Source organism: Neolamprologus multifasciatus, chromosome 18 (genome assembly GCF_963576455.1).
Source record: "Neolamprologus multifasciatus chromosome 18, fNeoMul1.2, whole genome shotgun sequence".
NCBI classification, from domain to species: Eukaryota; Metazoa; Chordata; class Actinopteri; order Cichliformes; family Cichlidae; genus Neolamprologus; species Neolamprologus multifasciatus.
The window spans coordinates 22,828,535-22,845,792 of record NC_140456.1 but is presented as its reverse complement, the minus strand read 5'-3'; the positions used below and the strand labels follow the sequence as shown (position 1 = coordinate 22,845,792).

Below are 17,258 nucleotides of genomic sequence, written 5' to 3'. Positions count from 1 at the left end.
CTGGGGAGCCTCTGGGGAAGCCGAGAGGCAGTTGGGCCTCCCATTTTCAAACATCATTAAGACATATCTGTTTTGTGTCCCTCACTGCTTTGTGGTGACAGAAATGGGTCGCTCCACTCAGTCTCAGACACATCCGGCCCTGCACGGCTCGGATTAAGCGTGACCCGTGAGGGTCAAGTGTGATTTTGGACTAATTCAGGTAGACGTTAGCCTGATATTGGTGGGAATTGCCTCTCACTGAGAATAATCCTCAGGTTTAAAGCTTAAAGGTCAACTAGATAATCCCCCTGATATAAAACACAAGGCATTCTCACCACCCTTGCACATTTTCTCTTCTCTCTGAGTCTCTTATCGCTCTATTTCTTCTCTTCTACACAAGTTAGTAAATCTTTACGACATTCATTTTTAGATATATGCAGAATCATCATAAACAAACAGCACTTTTGCCAGCACGATTGGCAGCCCTTGTTGGTCTCTATACTGTTTTTTTTAATGTTGAATGACACCAGCTGAAAAAATTAAATAGATAGTTTGCAGCTTTACAAATAGAGATACAGTCCATGACTTGAATTGTGCAGAAATTGCAAGCAGTAACATCTTGTGGCAAGAAATTTTTAGCTTTATTGGATCTTAATAAACTTCCAGTAGAAGGCCAAACTGTGCCAGGAGCTACTGTGAAGACTTAAACAGTGCTGACGTATTGGTTTCCCTGAGGATAGGTGGCAAGGTAAATGCATTTTTTACTCCAAGGACCATCACAATGAAATAGAAAAGTAAAGATTCAGCAACTGTAAAACTTTGGGCTAAAAGGTTTAAAGTAGTAATTTGGCCCATAGCCTGTCTTAAAAGTTTTTCTCAACCAAACAAATTTAGAAAAAACAGAAAACCGATTAAAACAAGTAACAAAAAACAAAATCATAAAGAGCTTACATGAGTTATGTTTCAAGCTCATTTGCTTAGTGCTTAAGTGGATAAGTACAAAGTGGGATGAAAAGTAATGTGAGGCAGAGGCTTCAAATAAAATGACTTTTTATCAATTATAAAAGTTTGCCACAATTAAACTGTTAAATTTCGGGTGATTTATAGTTTTTACACTTCGCAAGTCTCTCGTTTTTTAATTTTTGAGGAGTCCTTCAGTTGCACTCCCTTTTATTTGCTCTGTACCTGATTACCCTCAAACGTCAATAAAGAATAGATTTTTCGTTTTGTGGCAACATCATAGCTCACTGTAGAAACTTGTATATTTTCTTAAATTACCAGATGAAAAAGAGCGATCCAGGTGGGAGATAACGTCGGCTCCGTGTATCAAACGACCGCATGAGATGGGCAATGAAAGCAAAAGATTTTATAAACTAATTTCCGTGATCTGATTAAAGAAGCTGATAAAAAGCAAAGACTCTAAACACTTTTATTTTTGCAAAGTCTCGGGTGGATAAAAGGAGGCTATATTTATAGTATTTATTTCACAGAGGTATTGTGTGGAGACCAGCGTCTCCCTATCTGACAGTCCATGAAAAAAAGATATTCAGGATGGGGTACGCTTCACTTTCCAGCCAACACATTTCTTTGAGGGTAAACTAACAACACGTGTTCACCCCAACCTGAACTACATATTCAATAAAAGTAACTTAAATTAGATTGACCTGCTTAGTTTAGCCACAGATGGAACACATTCTGCTCTTTCTGCAGGGACCGCAAAAAAAATAAAAACATCCACAAACATCTACAATATGACCGCACAATAAGAGCATTTCAATTAAGCGAACTCGAAACCCTTGATTGCCTGAGAAAACAACTTTGCCTGGCTCTGCACACATCAGCTGCCTCTCCACTTCACACAACCATGAAACCGCGTGTGGCATCCTGCAATTTAACACACTGATGCTGAATAGTGGAGAGGGAAGACGAGCGAGAGAGAAGTGTGACTCAAGAGGAAATAGAATTAATTCAGTGCCATTCAACAGCCCCTGCACTACAGTGACATACAGAATCCGCTCTATTGAATGCACTTCTTCATTCTTCCTCTATATGCTCTTCCTCTTCTCACTGCTCTGATTCATGATAGCTGCACTCCAAACCCCCGTGGTCCCCCATGACCAAGAAAGTCTAGTTATGCAACACACCCACCCTGCAGTCGCATGTACACAATGCAGAAACACTAGGATGCATATGCCATCTCCTCTTATGTAGGAATATTTACTCCCCCCATCGTGTCCCTTCACTCCATCCCAAAAATCGCAGCCTGTAATAAATGCAGGCTCCAGCACCACAGCGTTTTCAGCGTAGCAGAAATAATTTGTAAATTCCCACTGAAAACTCCCGATTTAGCAAGGACTGCTTATGAACCCAGTGCTCTCTAAAACACACACTCCAGTCCTCCTGCTAGCTTTGAGTCCTTGCCTCTTCCCCTGAAATAATGCGAGCCAACATAACATGCCATCAGATCTTATTTTGTGCCAGATCATATATATCCATGTGTGTGTGTGTTGCACACTGCAGGTACTCACCCCCTCATTAGGATAAGCCTCCCAGCCTAGGTCGGCCAAAGCTGACATTGAGTCCAGCAAAGTAACTGTGACAACACAAGGAAGATAAAAAAAAAGAGAAAATGTTAACAGACACATACAGGACATTTTTGTGGCATTTGTTGATCCCTGCCTCCTTAAAGAACGACTGATGCTTTTCAGACATGGTGCGGCATGTTTCTCTCTTGAATGTATAACATAACATTATGTCGCATTGTAAGTTTTCCACAAAGACACTTTCAAAATGTGTTCCACAAGGGCATCTTTTGTTGTGTTGGAGTACACCAGCAATGGAATCAGAAGCACTGGTGAACCTATAATTTAAACTCCAAGATTACTGTGGTTGCGCTGCAGCTGTTCCAGTTCAAGGGGACACAAAGTCATTCAATGAAGCCGTAAGAAAGACTGTATTTACAGTCAAAATTGGCTTCAGACAATATAGTGAGTAGTCAGACGAAAATGCTGGTTACATGTTATATATATATATATATTTTTTTAAGGCTCATTTTTTAAGTTCAGTCGGTGGCTAGAAGGAGATTATTGTGCTGTTAAGTGCAGGAATAGTACAACAATAATCTGCTTGCCTTTTGATGCACTATTTTAAGTACATTAGTTGTCGATTGAAGACGTGTGCATGCCTGGTTTACTCTGAATTTAACGTGCTGTTTCCAGTGTGTGGTCTCTGCATAACAAGAGGAAGTAGAGGGGGGATGCAGGAAGGTGAGAGTGAAAAGTGAGAAGACGCTGTGGCAGGCTGACCTATGGGAGGCACAATGAAAACCTGTTTAGATTGCACAGCACGGTTCTGCACCTGTGTGGTTTTATCACTTGTTAGTGGAGCCTGAGCGATATAGGGCTTTTAAGGCTCATACTGATATTTAATTATTTCAAAGTCTGATACATTTTTATCATATTTTTGTTTCTTCTAGACACGTTCCTGCAGATTTCCCCGACATTTGTAATGTGCAGTTGTTTAGGAGTTCCTATTAAGAAAATATGCCACAACATTTCATGGATTGCTCTTTTATGCGGTGCCAAACTCTTCCAGACTTGCAGAGAAGTTGCAGCATGCCCTCTTGCAGGCAAAGTATGCAACATCAATGCTCATAACATGGTTGAAGGGTGCCTCTTCTTTATGTTTCTAATTTTAATTTATCAACTGTTATAAATGCTGATACTGGCTGATACCAATGTATCGCCAAATTGCTAATACCACAGATATATGTTCGTGGTACTTGCTAGTGCATTTATAGATGTGTGGCACTGTTCATTCTTGGCTCACTCAGGTCCTAATCAAGCCTTCAACACTGCTGACCATCAATATTTAATCAGTATCCATCTGCAGAGACTTCTGCTTTGCTCTTTCTTCTCTCTCTCTCATATTGTGTGTGCTTCACAGGTTATCCTTCCTCTGCGAAAAGGTTTGAATGTATGCTTTCAGTCCACAGATCCAAGATCAACTGTGTGAGTCGTTGATGTGCCACAATTTAAACAAGAAGCATCCCTTTTAAGCAGCGCACTTTCATATTCACTCCAATTTTTATAAGGTAGGAGCAGTGACCTGGAAAAACTATTTACCGCTACTGTAAAGTTTGCTCCCCTGAATGCAAATGAGGCTAATCGCTCAATTGAAAAGGGCTGAACGTGTCTGTTTACAAGGCCCTCTGTGTATCCATACTGCTAGTAGGTATAACAAAGGGACTGTAAAATTGGTCCAGCCTCCTCTTTTCCTTCCCTTCTCTTCTTCTTGTGCTCATGCTGCTCATCAGCTCTAACTGAAACCCAGCCGTTCCCCTCAGCTCAGCACACTGTGTGACAGCAGGGAGGCGTGTCATGCTGTAATAATGCGTGTATATATATGTGCACTGTGCGCGTGTCATAGCACACATATCTGCGTGTGTCTGCTTGCACATGCACAAAGCGGTATTCGAGTGAGAAAACAGCCACAAAGAAAGCAGTGCGCATGGTATAATGAAGCAGAGAGAGGCGCTGCACAGTGGAGCCGGGGTGAGAGAGATAGATTAAATGAGAGGGATGAGACAGAAACAGTGTTGGAGAGGTGCTGCGCAGCGAAAGGTCAGACGGAGCCTCCAGCCCATGGTGTATTTAGAGGAACTAAAGACCATTTAGACTGCTTTGCTCAGTTCATGGGCTTTGGAGTGGCACAGAGAAATGGGACATAATAGTATAATAATATATGATTTCAGAATCCAACAAAGAGGCACACATCCATGCACACACACACGGGCACACACATTATTTTCCCCCCACACTCTCATATCTCTGCGCGAAGATAAAAGCTTCCTATCAACAAGGAATTTAGCAAAATTGCCTGTTTCAAATACAAGCAATTATGAATTATGTGATATTCTCTGTGATTCACTTCTTTTAGTACCGTTTCATGTATTTCATAGAGAGTATAACTGAGTACCTTTGACAGTTATAAAGGGTCAATTCACCCAAATTACAAAAAAGACGTTCATCTCCACAACACAGTGCAGATGATTGGAAGATTAAAACTTTAAATTAACTCAGCTGAACTTCTGAATCACCGTGTCTGTCTATAAATAAGTTACTTTGTCTGAATAAAATACAGGTCACTTTGTATTAATTTTCTTTCACAACTGCTTTCGACCAAAGGAACTGTCTGAATAAAAAACGTTGATAATATTTTGTGGAATATATACCTGAAATTTGTGGAATTTGACAGCCAAACTGTCCTGTAAAAGCTCCCTAGTCTAAAACTTGATTCTGCCACAGATAAGTTAAAGTTCATGTCATTATCCAAATTTTGAGTTTTTTTCTTAAAAGTTAGCATTATTAAGTCAAAATTTTGAGATATGTAGTTTGAAATTGTGAGATAATGACCATTGAATAATAGTTTTAAAGGTGGAAGCAAACTTCCATAACCTGGTGACCTTGAAAAAGACAGCAGGTTTAAGACACTTTTATTATTCTAGTGTATGGAATTAGCCTAGCCTAGCAAACAGCTAACTGCTAAAACTTACCAGTTAACATCTTAGGGGCCAGATTTATATAGCATATAAGCACAATATCCAAACAGTGCTCATAGTGTTGGGTCGTTTTACAGGCAACTTACAGAAGTTGCACTATTTTCTAAACACAGCCAGAGTCTGTTTATTTCAAGCACAAAAAATGATATGCATTTTTGGTATTAGCAGTTAGCATTAAATTGCAGGTAGCAAACATAATTAAATCCAACTTCTTGAAATGTTCTGTCTTTGTAAATATCCGCAGTAACGAATCCTTTTTTATGTCCAATTTAGATTTTGGCTCAAAAAAAATATTTTTTGTTTTTTGTAGTTGCTGTTTTTTTCTCATTATAGCAAAATATGTCTTATTGTTGTCTAGTCAGCTAAAGCATTACTAGGTCAATACATAGACCTACTTTAAAGCCATTTTGCAGCCCACTGGGAAAACACAACCACATAAACCTACAGATCAACACTTTTTCTTTTCTCCCAACACCTGTCAATACCGCTTATCACTTGTAATTATTGACTGGACACATCAATAATGTATTAGGTATAGTTTCCTGGCTGCTGACACAGCCAGCATGCACAGACTATAATGTATGCATGGCTGTGTATCTGTACGTGATATGTGTCAAAGACAAAGATGCAGAGAAATTATGTAAATACATTCCAGTCTTCCCCAAACAAACACAAAGCCACACCTCAGTCTATCTAAACACTTTCATCATGTCTCATTTTATCTCTTCTTCCCCTTCTCAGGGGAAATTTCCTGAATTGTGTTTGAGTGTGAAAACTAAGCCTGGTCAAGACCTGCCTTGGCCCAGAATAAAAACCCAAAGCTCATCACTCAGTCACTCAGACCAGGTTCATATTTGATCTAATTACTGGTCTCTCTCTCTCTCACACACACACACACACATACACACACACACAAACATGCACAGGCAATCTCCAGGTCGTGAGCAGCTAAACATGACAGCTGAACATCTTCCAAGTGTGGAGAGACCATGTGAAAGCAAAGAGACATCTTCTAAGAAGGTTTTTCCCAACCTTTCTGGCTAACAATACGCCTTCCGGGGGACCCAACAATTTCGCTCACGGACACCCAAACATTACTTTAATTGCCTGAGGCCTTTGTCAGAGGACACAAGTGCACAGATCCGTAGTCGTGCACATGTGACCCGATTACTGTGAGAGTTGTTTTGTTACAGAGAAACAAGCTGTCGTATTGATTTTCAACACCAGACTGTGAGGTTTACATTCTGAGAGTGAAAAATGAGGAGGAGGTGGGGGTGGGGGTGGAGGGTGTGAATTTGTGAATTAGAAATTCCTGTACAAAAGCAGTAAAACACTGAAACTGCAACTACTTATAGAACAATGCGGAGAATGTGCAAAAACTTTTTTTTTTCAGTTTCTTTGTCTCTTCATCTCCTTCTGTGTCTGTCTATTTTTCCTTCACACTCCCGCTTCCTCCCTCTGTGGTGTCTGTCTCTCTCTGTCTTCCTCTCTCTTTCTTATTCGCTGTCTTTTTAGGTCTCTCGACCGCTCGCTCTCTGGATGGTATCCACCGCTTCAGCTGGGCTGCAAGAAGCTGTGATCCACCTGCCAAGAATCAAACAGCACTGCCAACAGCCAGACTGGTGCACAAAGAGACCAGGATGCTTACACACACACACACACACACACACACACACACACACACACACACACACACACACACACACACACACACACACACACACACACACACACACCTTAAGACTGTGCCAGTGCCACAAAGACAGAGACTGCACAATAAGACCACCACACAGACTCAATCTACAGGACAATATGTGACTACATAATGAGTTTATAAGATCCTTTTCATCTCAGAACACATCATATTAAACTGAAATGAGTAGGCTTAGCGGATCCTGAAGAGTCCTGCTGACACTGCATTAAATATGCTGATATCTCACTGTCTTCTCCTTCTATAAATATAAAACTCAGGCTTTTATGCTTCTGTTTTGTGTTACAATAAAAATGTTATTCACAACTTGCAAATTCAAACATACCTGATAAATTCAATTGCAAATTAGAAAAAAAAATCTAAAGGGAGATAAATGAGATGCTGCGAAGCGCAAGCAGCGGCTGCACTTGAATGAAGTTTTTAGAATTTTGCATAAAATCAGCCAGATCCAATATGATCATCACAGGCTTAAAAAACAAGCAATCAAACAAACAGTATGGTCGTAGCACCAACAGTAAACTGACTAATTCCATCTTTTATATATAGTCTGCCTTAGATATTTCCCACATGACTGAATGATAGTGTTTTCGCCGGTAGAAAACTTCCATAATCGGTTGCCGTGTAGCTATATTATAAAGGGGTAATAACTATACCTTAGCTCAACAAAAATTGTGGAAACAGGGAAACAGCTAGCCAAGAATGTAGGACCATTCCTTTGAGTTCAACAAAATGTCAATAGGCTTTAAGAATGCAGGACAAATTTCTCAACACATCAAACAGCTAAAAAAAAAGAGCATGCACACAAAACACACACACCTTTATCCACGCTCCACTCCACTGAGGGTGCAGTTCAACGAGTAAGAGCGTTGTCAGGGCAACAAATGAGCTGATGGAGAGCAGGATGAAGGAGTGGGAAGACTTGAGCCCTGAACTTTAGGAATACACTGGCGCCACACCAAGACTGCCACCCTTGCTTTCTTTTCATCAGCCCTCTCTCCAGTCATTCACAAACCACTAGAGGTTCTCAATCAGCCCTGTGCTTTTCTCTCTCCATCTGCTCTCTCATCCTTGTGCTCATGCCATTTTATTAAAACTGAGTGATACAGTATATCCTTTGTATCCTTATCTCCAGTGACTTCCCGGCATTTTGTTATACACAACATCCCTTTCCCGTGTTTTAATGATTCCATTGAATGCCACACGGAGGCAACGGTGAATAGAGTCAAGTATTTATAGCTTTATTTGTACTGAGCACTCTGGATGCAGAGCATGTTAAGATAAAAGTTGTAGCTGGGAAGGCAGCACTCTGTTGTGGTGGATGCCGTTCAAAATATCTCTATTATATAATCAGCAATGACAAGACATTAAGTCACTTGACGTTCACTATAAATTTTTAATGGATTACCTCATAGCTTCGATGGTCTGTTTTAACCTTATGAGCTAAAAGCAGTTTTCCTTTTATAACTCAGACACATGAACATCATTATGTCACATATGGAAAAGTTTTTACTACATTTCAGGCAATATTATGTGCCCTTTATGGATGTGGCGTTTAATTATTTCTTTTATGAAAGAATCCTAAGAAGAAGAATGTTATATTTTCTTTATAACTGTCTGCAAACCGAATGGATCTATGAATAATTCAGCTGATTTGATTTAAATTCTAATCCCGATCTTTCATTAAGTCAGTTCTGTTTCTTGCTGCTTTCCCACTATGCATCTGTTCAAATAACTTATGTTGGTTTACTACACTTCAACAGGCGCAAAATTAAGTCAGCTTTAATCAAAGCCATGTCGTCAAAAGCATTCATTCGCTCTGTCTTTATCGTGAAGCTGCAACAATTTCTCTATTAAAGTGATTCAGCAAAATCAAACACAGAGGCTTGTTGCATTCAAATCAAGCCATCTGTAGAAAAACAAACCTGACAAAGGACAGAAAACCTACATCATTTGTAGGGAGAACTTTTCATAATACAGAATCACCTTTTGCCAAGTAAAAATGTATTCAGTTAAATGTAATTTTATTTATATAGCTTCAATTCACAACAACAGTTGCCCCAAGGTGCTTTATATTGCAAAGTAAAGACTCTACAATATTACACAGAAAATCCAACAATCACATGACCCTCCGATCAGCAAGCACTTGGCGACAGTAAGAAGGAAAAACTCTCTTTTAACAGGAAGAAACGTCCAGCAGAACCAGGCTCAGGAAGGGGCAACCATCTGCCACGAGCTGCTGGGAGTGATGGGAGGGAGAAAAGAGAAGAGAGAAGATGGGACAAAAGGCAAACTATGGGAGGAAGAGCCAAATTTTACTAACTGTTAATTAGAAATATAGTAATAGTGTATAAATACACAAGGAATGAAAAGAAAAGAGTGAAGAAGAAACACTTAGTGCATCATGGGAAGCCCCTAGCAGCCTAAGCCGATTGCAACATAACCAAAGGAGGGTTCAGGGTCGCCCGATCCAGCACTAACGATACGCTTTATGAAAAGGAAAGTTGTAAGCCTAATCTTAAAAGTAGAGAAGGTGTCTGTCTCCTGAATCTAAACTAGGAGCTGGTTCCACATGACGGGCCTGAAACCTGAAGGCTCTGCCTCCTGTTCTACTTTCGGAAAATTCTGGGGAACACAAGTGAGCCAGCAGGTTGAGATGACAGCCATGAGATACATTTTATGAGGAGGTCAGGAATAAGGTCAAACAATGTTTTAGAAAACCCAATTCAATGCAATGAGTTTTTTTTAATTTATTTTTAAAAAGGGGAGATTTGAATGGGAAAAACCTAAAAGGCATATCGTGCAAAATCCCCCCAAAATATTAAAATATTCAAGTATGTGATAAACTTCGGCTTGTTCAGCTTGCACTTTTGGAATTACATTGTAGCAGAGGGCAGATTAGCCTACTCTGCTATTTCACAAACTGGAAACAGTAGCAGAACAGAAACAATGATATTCTGACAGACTATGACAGGAGCACTGCCCTAGTTTGTCGCTTGAAGAGGCTCTGGAGTGCAAGCGTGAGGGCACGGCTTCGTCTGTGCATGCTCGTCGAATGCTTACGGGGTTGAAGTGTGACACCCAGTCAGATCCAGACACTTGTTTTCTTTAATAAGCTTCTTCCACCAGTATGCCAACAACTCATCAAGGGCAAGGAACGGCAAACACACAGACACACACACACAGTGATGTGCACACACAAACAAACGTAAACCAGAGACCCTGAAAATTCAGAAATAACCTGCAGCAGAAACAACCACACATGCTGTATGCCTCCACATGTGTCTCACACACACTGACACTGTGGCACTGATTTAAAAATGCGTTTTTTTCTTCTGTTTTGTTGTTGATAAAATACAACATCTGCAAACGCTTCCATGCTTATTTCTCTCCTTTTTTTGCTTTTCTGCTTCTTGCTGATCTTTTTTTTTTTTATTGCGTATGTGTGCCCTGTTAGTTCTTAAAGACATTCCTGTTGATCAGACAAGAGCACAAACACACACATTCACACACACAGAGACAGGCAGCTGTCACACAGTGGTTGGTCACAGGAGGGCAAATTGGCCCGGAATCTCTGGGGTGATCCTCAGCAGTCGAGACAGAGGAAATCACATGTCAGATTAAAGCGTGCTCACCCAGGTTTTCTACTGATGTTGCAACCCAGCCAACTATCAGCACATGCACACACATCACTGTTTGTCTTTACCACACGCACAGTAGATGCCCAGCAGATTGCGTATCTGTTACAGCGCCTTCATGTGACAAACAGAAAAATCAGATGGAGCTAAAAAAATGACTGAAGTTAAAATGCTTCAGCAAATGTTGTTTGACGTTTAAAACAGGGAAAGACACTGTAACTACATTTGATCCATTTCAAATTCAAGGGTAGCTGTCAGCATTCCAGGTGTTTTGCTCCTCAGCCGCTCCTCTGCACAAAAAAGAAAATAAAAAGGAAAAAAGTCTGAAGCACTGGCCAGTAAAGATGTTACATCAACGACTGAACCAAATGCTAAGATGTTTGCTTGCAAAGCTGGTTAACGTAGGCTTTCACAGCCGCAGCAACAACCACAAAAAAGACAGAATATGAGAGAGAGAAAGGAGTGAGGAGACACGGAAACAACCTAATTCAATTTAGCCAAAAATAAATAAATAAGCAAAAACGAACATATCCGGGACGAAGGACGCCAGGGGTGCGCTGTGTGTGTGAGTGAGGAAGGACAGTTAGAGGGAAAAGAAGGAGAGCTTGAGGGTGGTGGGTAGATGGTAGTCAAGGCCCAGTGATCAGTAATTTGACCAGCAGTTAAGGGCTTGTTCATATCAGAGAGGGGGAAGGGGTCAGCAGATGTGGTGGTGGCAGAAAATGGGGGAGGGGCCACATAGCCAAACTTCACTACAGCCATCACACATCGCAAGCCGAGGAAGGTTTCCTTTGACATTAATGAACTCGACATCCGAAGGGAATCATTCAAGCCTAAAAACTGTTCATGTTCAAGCCTCAGCTGGTTGAGACTTGCACATATTCATCCCCGTGGTGGGAACTGAGATAAAAATAAACTCCTGTCTCACAACACTTCTGAATATAAAATACAAAAACAGCCCTTATCGTTTCCAAAAGTGAAAATAAACATATGGATACACAGGAAATATGCATATGGCATTCATAATTTAGATCCTTATCTTGTCTTTTTTTTTCAAGAGCTGCTTGAAAGATCTATATCTTGTTTCTCATACATGAATTAACCCGAGTGCTAAAAGAAGGTATGTCTGTTTTTGGGGGAGTGATATTGTTCTGAATTGTAACATGAATGGAAACTCAATGAATACTTAATATTATTTTTCTGTCTTTAAAGGAATAGATTGAAGAACATCTGCCACATTCACATCTGTACAACACACATAAATCCCAGTAAATAAAAATGATGGTGGACTACATGTTGGCAGTGACCTAACTAAGAGACCGAGACCATCAGTGACACTACTGTACCATGCATAGCCATTTTTAGACTTTACACACACAGACAAAATAAACAAAATAAATACAGACAGACGTAATGCATTAATTTGGGGAGTTTAGGGGGTCAGACCGGAGTGGAGTTAAGCTAAGCTGGCTAGCTTCTGGCTTGAGCTTCATGTCTGGCACAGAGACATGACACTGATTTCAGTCTTCTCGTCAGACTCTCATCAAAAAGGCAAATAAGAATGTTTAACCCCTCCACCTTTGAAACTCCACAATAATATCTGTCTTTCTTCTTGTTCTCCTTATGCATTTTGCTTTGTCTTACACTTTTTAAAAAGTCCCAGTCTCTCAGCCTTTCTCTCACTCACGTACACACTTAAACACACACAGTTAAACACACACAGCCTCACACACAATGAGTCCATGAGGTGAAGCGCGCACAGCAGAATCATTCTCTGTCACTGAGTTGTATTTATAACCCCATCTATCAGCCAGCCCCCGGAATATGTGCCACTATTCTCTGGACCGAGACCACCAAACTGCCCCCCAGCCATGCATTAAGATAGGATAAGTGTGGGAGAGTGTGGGAGAGTGTGTGCACGCGCGTGTGTGCACGAGTGCACACACATCCATTCGCACTCGCGCGTGAGCCTTTGTTAAGCAGTTGTAGGAGCTCCACCTGATTACAGAAGGCGTACGGGAGCTCCCACCTTACTGTTACACTGGAGGTCAGAGAAATAGAGAAGGAAGAGGAGAAGAAAACAAAAGATTAAAAACAATCAGGGACAAAGAGATGGAGGCCACGAGGGAGGCTGATAGAAAGGAGAGAAGGGCAGATATAAAAGACCGGGATTAGAGCGAGCTCGGAGTGGAGGCAGAAAAGAAAAACAGGAGGGCGCTCGCACTTGCTGCTTTCCTCTGCTGCTCTCTGATGAGAAAGGAGATCTATATCCTCTTCTGTCCAAGGTCATGGCTGTTACATGGGAGCAGAACAATCTCATGGACTCTCGCGTGCACACACACACACGCACATTGTGAGGTATGGTTCTGCCGATAACTACAAGCAGCCATTATAGATTAAAGCAATTAAACCAGATGAGACCTTTGACCCAACATTATACCACAGTCAGGATCTTGTGTGAATCATAATGTGGATGTGTGTGTGTGTCGAAGCAGAGGGCATGCTTTACATATGCTTGCCTCTGCACTAACTGCTCACCCCCGTGTTAACCTTAAGAAGCAATACAGCAATCTCCCGCAGCACCCTAAGGTCAATTCAATTTTTAAAAAAAGATTCAAGTGCGTTCCCATGAGCAATTACAGATTACAGTAAACCTCGAGACTAAAAAAAACCCCTTAGTTAATTCATCTGTGCATCCACTTGCACAGGGATTTACGCTTTAATATGAAATTAAATCAACATCCAGAGTTGGAATGGAAAGAAGCACGGGGTTCCTTATTTTCTAGGAGTGAGGAGGTAAATTTAGAGGCAGAGAGGAAAGACACAAAAATAGAAAGGTGTGATAGTCTGCTCCTTTCCCCAGCACGATTCGGCACAAGAAGGATGAGAGAGAGAAAAAAAAAAGTCGCAGGGAGAACTAGGTGCAAAGCAACAGAGAAAAGAAACAAGACATGTTGTACCTCTGCATAAGAGAGGATACAGACTGAGAGCAAAGAAGGGTGGGAGATGGTACGGCAACCAAGGGGGGAAACCTGTGAGCATCCACCCTGCTGTTACATCAGTATGCCCTCGGGGTCCAGACAGAGGGAATGGAGGGCTCCCTCTGCTGGTGCGCAATAACTCACAAAGTCCTTTTCCTCCGTTCACTGGTGATAACAAAGACCTTCAGACCGGTTTTCTCGCTCTTTATCTCACAATTTATGAATGAACCCATTTCTGCAGAGTCTTATGGGCCCCATGGAGATGCAATTACAGCAACAATTTCAAGCGGTTCTTTCAATTTTACCAAAGCTCTCTGTTACGACAACCGAATTTCTTGTAAATGCCAACCAATTTTGGAGCGGATCAATAGCTCTGGTGGTAAACTAAGCTTTGTGACAGCTTAACACTATTTTTCCTGCTAACGCTATCATCTCTATCAAAGGGATTGTGTTCTTAATTGAGCCCTGAGAGCTGTATCTCTCCTTTTATGACAGCCTCGCTTCTAGTACGAGACAGACTCAGAGGGAAGATTTCCTGGAATAACACGACTACCGAGAGGCGTGGGTGGAGAGTATGCACACTTATAGGCAAACACAGGGTACACACACGCACGCACACATAGGCACACACACTGGCACAAAGAAGCACAATCCCTTAGCTAAGCACGTGCGGTCACAGCAGGAAAACTGGCAGGCCAAAAGGTAAAAGCGAGCCACAGAGTAGCTGACAAAAGTGGCTTCGTTGGATTACTGTCCCACTGGTGAACGTATACACACACACAGACCAGACACCACACACACAGATACCGGCACATGGAGCAGTGGGCTTAAAGGTGCCAATTAGGCCAATAGTCTGAAACAGCAGGAACTGGCTGGAGGATGACTAACTTGTAGCACATTATTTAAAAAGTGCATTTATAAGTAATGAAAACCCTCTGACCCATCAGTCACCCCACATGAACATGATCCACATGTGCCTGCAAACATTCACAGCGGCTCACATGCTTCTGTGTTTATTTATCGAAATCAACAGGAGTTTCCTTTGGCTTCCAGATGGTTTCATCATTCGTGCTCTTTCCACTGAATATTTCAGCAGTGTGTTAGTGTCTCCATCACATGCATTGTCTCCTGCAGTTAAAAAACCCTCCTGCTCCTCCACTCCATCTCTACTCTCCCTCTCGTCCGCTGCCTTTCTGTCCTTCAGAGCCTTTGTTCTGCGTGAACTCCTCCGGCCTGTGACATACATTTAGCAGCAATTTATGTACACGCAGCTTATACTGTTAAGTCAGCCGGAGACAGGAGATCCCATTTAACCTCAGTGGGGCCTGTCATTGTATGAGTGTCCCAGAGCTCACTGTTTAATCTATGTAAGGCTGGAGTTGAGGTCTGTCCGTATCTGTGTATGTGTGTGATAGTGACTGAGAAAATACAGAGAAAAATAATATCAATGAAAGGCAACTCATAGTGACAGAAAAGCTTTGTTGAGCTTCAAAACAAGACTCAGTGGAGCTTTTGGGGGAACACTGAACAAAATGATTCACAAGATGACAAGTCACAGCTGTATCATCTCCAGCCAGACTGTCTGACAGCCAACAAGCAAAACAACACCACAGACTTCCAATTGAATCCAAATAACCTGCTTCATAAACTAATAATTGTTTTGTTTTTTGTTTTTCTGGCTATGACTTTAGCACATTGATCTGCTGTTTTCTCCATTTAGTGCAAGTTCAACTTCCCTTTAAACAAGCCAGCCCCCATGTTTCAACCCAGCAAGCAGTCAGGAGTAGTTAGTAAGTAAATACATTGGCTAATTTCAGGCTGAGCATCGATGTTAATACAATAACCGAGAGAGGCTCAGCAGCAGCGTGTGACAAATTTAATGTAATTGCTGCTCCTCATTTGCAGACTGAGGCAGTGGCAACAGTCCACGGCAGAGAAGAAAACATTTATCAGTCTGTAATAATAATGAAGATATCTATAATTAAGAAGAATTTTGACAGAGATGCCAATGCTGCTTTGGCATAATCATTATAAGTTAGTATTCTTTGACGCAGGGAAAAATAGTCCACTGATTAATAAAATGTCACAAAGTGACAAGTCGACCTCAGCCTTCTCTGGATGATACACGACAGGTTTGCCTGCGCTTATATGTCATAAAAATTTCATGTCAGCATGCTCGGAAAAGAAAAAAAAACGTGACGAACACTATTTTTGTCTCTCTTGCTCCCTCTCTCCGCTTTCCTTTATGCATGATTTATAAGCAGCACTTAACGGGAGTCTCCGCCGCTGCGCTCCGCTCCTTCGCCGGCGAGTGGAGAGCCGCGGGATGGGGCTCCCCAACCAACAACTCAGCGCACGACCAAGTCATCTAAACTCACTCGACTTTAAAGCTCCACGAAACACGTCGGGGGCAAAAACCCACCTTCATTCTCCGGGTAATTCCGTAAGGCTCGGCAGGGCGGAAAAGCGTGGAAAAGAAGCAGAGAGGACAGGAGGGAAAGGGATGGATAGATCCACAGTACGCGTGGTGATGCCATTTTTCAGGCTGCGCTGCGCCCTCGCTGCATCCCTGTTCGCCGTGTCGAGTCGGTGAGCGCAGCCTTGCAATTGAGGCAGGGAGAGAGAGCAGAGGAGAGGACGGGAGAGCACAGAGAGAGAGGAGGAGACGCTGGGAAGGAGGGTCCACAGTCAGCCAAGTTCTGTCAATCAGCCGCCTGGCTTTTTGGGTGATGTAAAAGGCCCGTGGAGACTCTGTATTACACTGCAAAAAATCAACATATGATAATGTGATTTGGCTTCATGTTGACTTTTATGAAAAAACATTACAAGCGGCCGAGTGACAGAGTAAAATTTCAAAGCTAACTGACCGCAGTACCCTTCATAGTTGCGCTTGAAGAATAATTATTGGCTGAAATGTCACAGCAAAACCAAACGTCATTCATTTCTGTAAATCCAACTTCGTAGATCTTGAACATTTCAAAGATTATGTATTTATAGCAAATACACTTTTATCTAGCTCACTGTTTAGCTCATTTATATTAATAGCAATGCATAATTTGACATTTGTCACCGGTTATGTTGGTAATGAGAACTGTAAGCACTGAAAAACAGAAGCAAATTGGCAAACCCCAAAGAGGCCTAGTTTAAGGGGTGAATTATGCCTATTAAAAATGATGCCAGATCATTTTCTTATGGAAAATGCCAGAACAATAGTCCTTGGCAGAGCAAACTATTACAAAGCCAGTCATCTCATTACTGTTTGGGTAACATTGTAGGAAATGCTGTCACTATTTTGTTAAGAGTCGTGGCCTCACAGTGATTACTGTACAGGTATCAGCTCGGCCTCTTTCTCTCCATGTGTCTTTGCCCAGTTCCTGGTATTGTTGCTTTGG

The 17,258-nt window shown here is 41.6% G+C and overlaps 1 protein-coding gene across 3 annotated transcripts in view; it reads right to left on the bottom strand.

Annotated features, from left to right (window-relative positions):
- LOC146497926 (ephrin type-A receptor 3-like) overlaps nucleotides 1–16,490 on the bottom strand; it is a 78,403-nt gene extending 61,913 nt beyond the window's left edge. For 2 of the 3 annotated variants that reach the window (XM_085139426.1, XM_085139427.1), the window contains exons 1-2: nucleotides 16,289–16,490; nucleotides 2,508–2,572 (exon numbers count right to left, since the gene is read on the bottom strand). In XM_085139426.1, the coding sequence (XP_084995552.1) occupies nucleotides 2,508–2,572; nucleotides 16,289–16,403 (180 nt within the window). In that variant the 5' untranslated portion in view covers nucleotides 16,404–16,490. Of the gene's footprint in view, nucleotides 1–2,507; nucleotides 2,573–10,756; nucleotides 10,822–13,109; nucleotides 13,116–16,284 lie in introns of all 3 variants that reach the window. The other variant, XM_085139428.1, reaches the window with a different exon arrangement.
- Nucleotides 16,491–17,258: the final 768 nt, after the last annotated feature.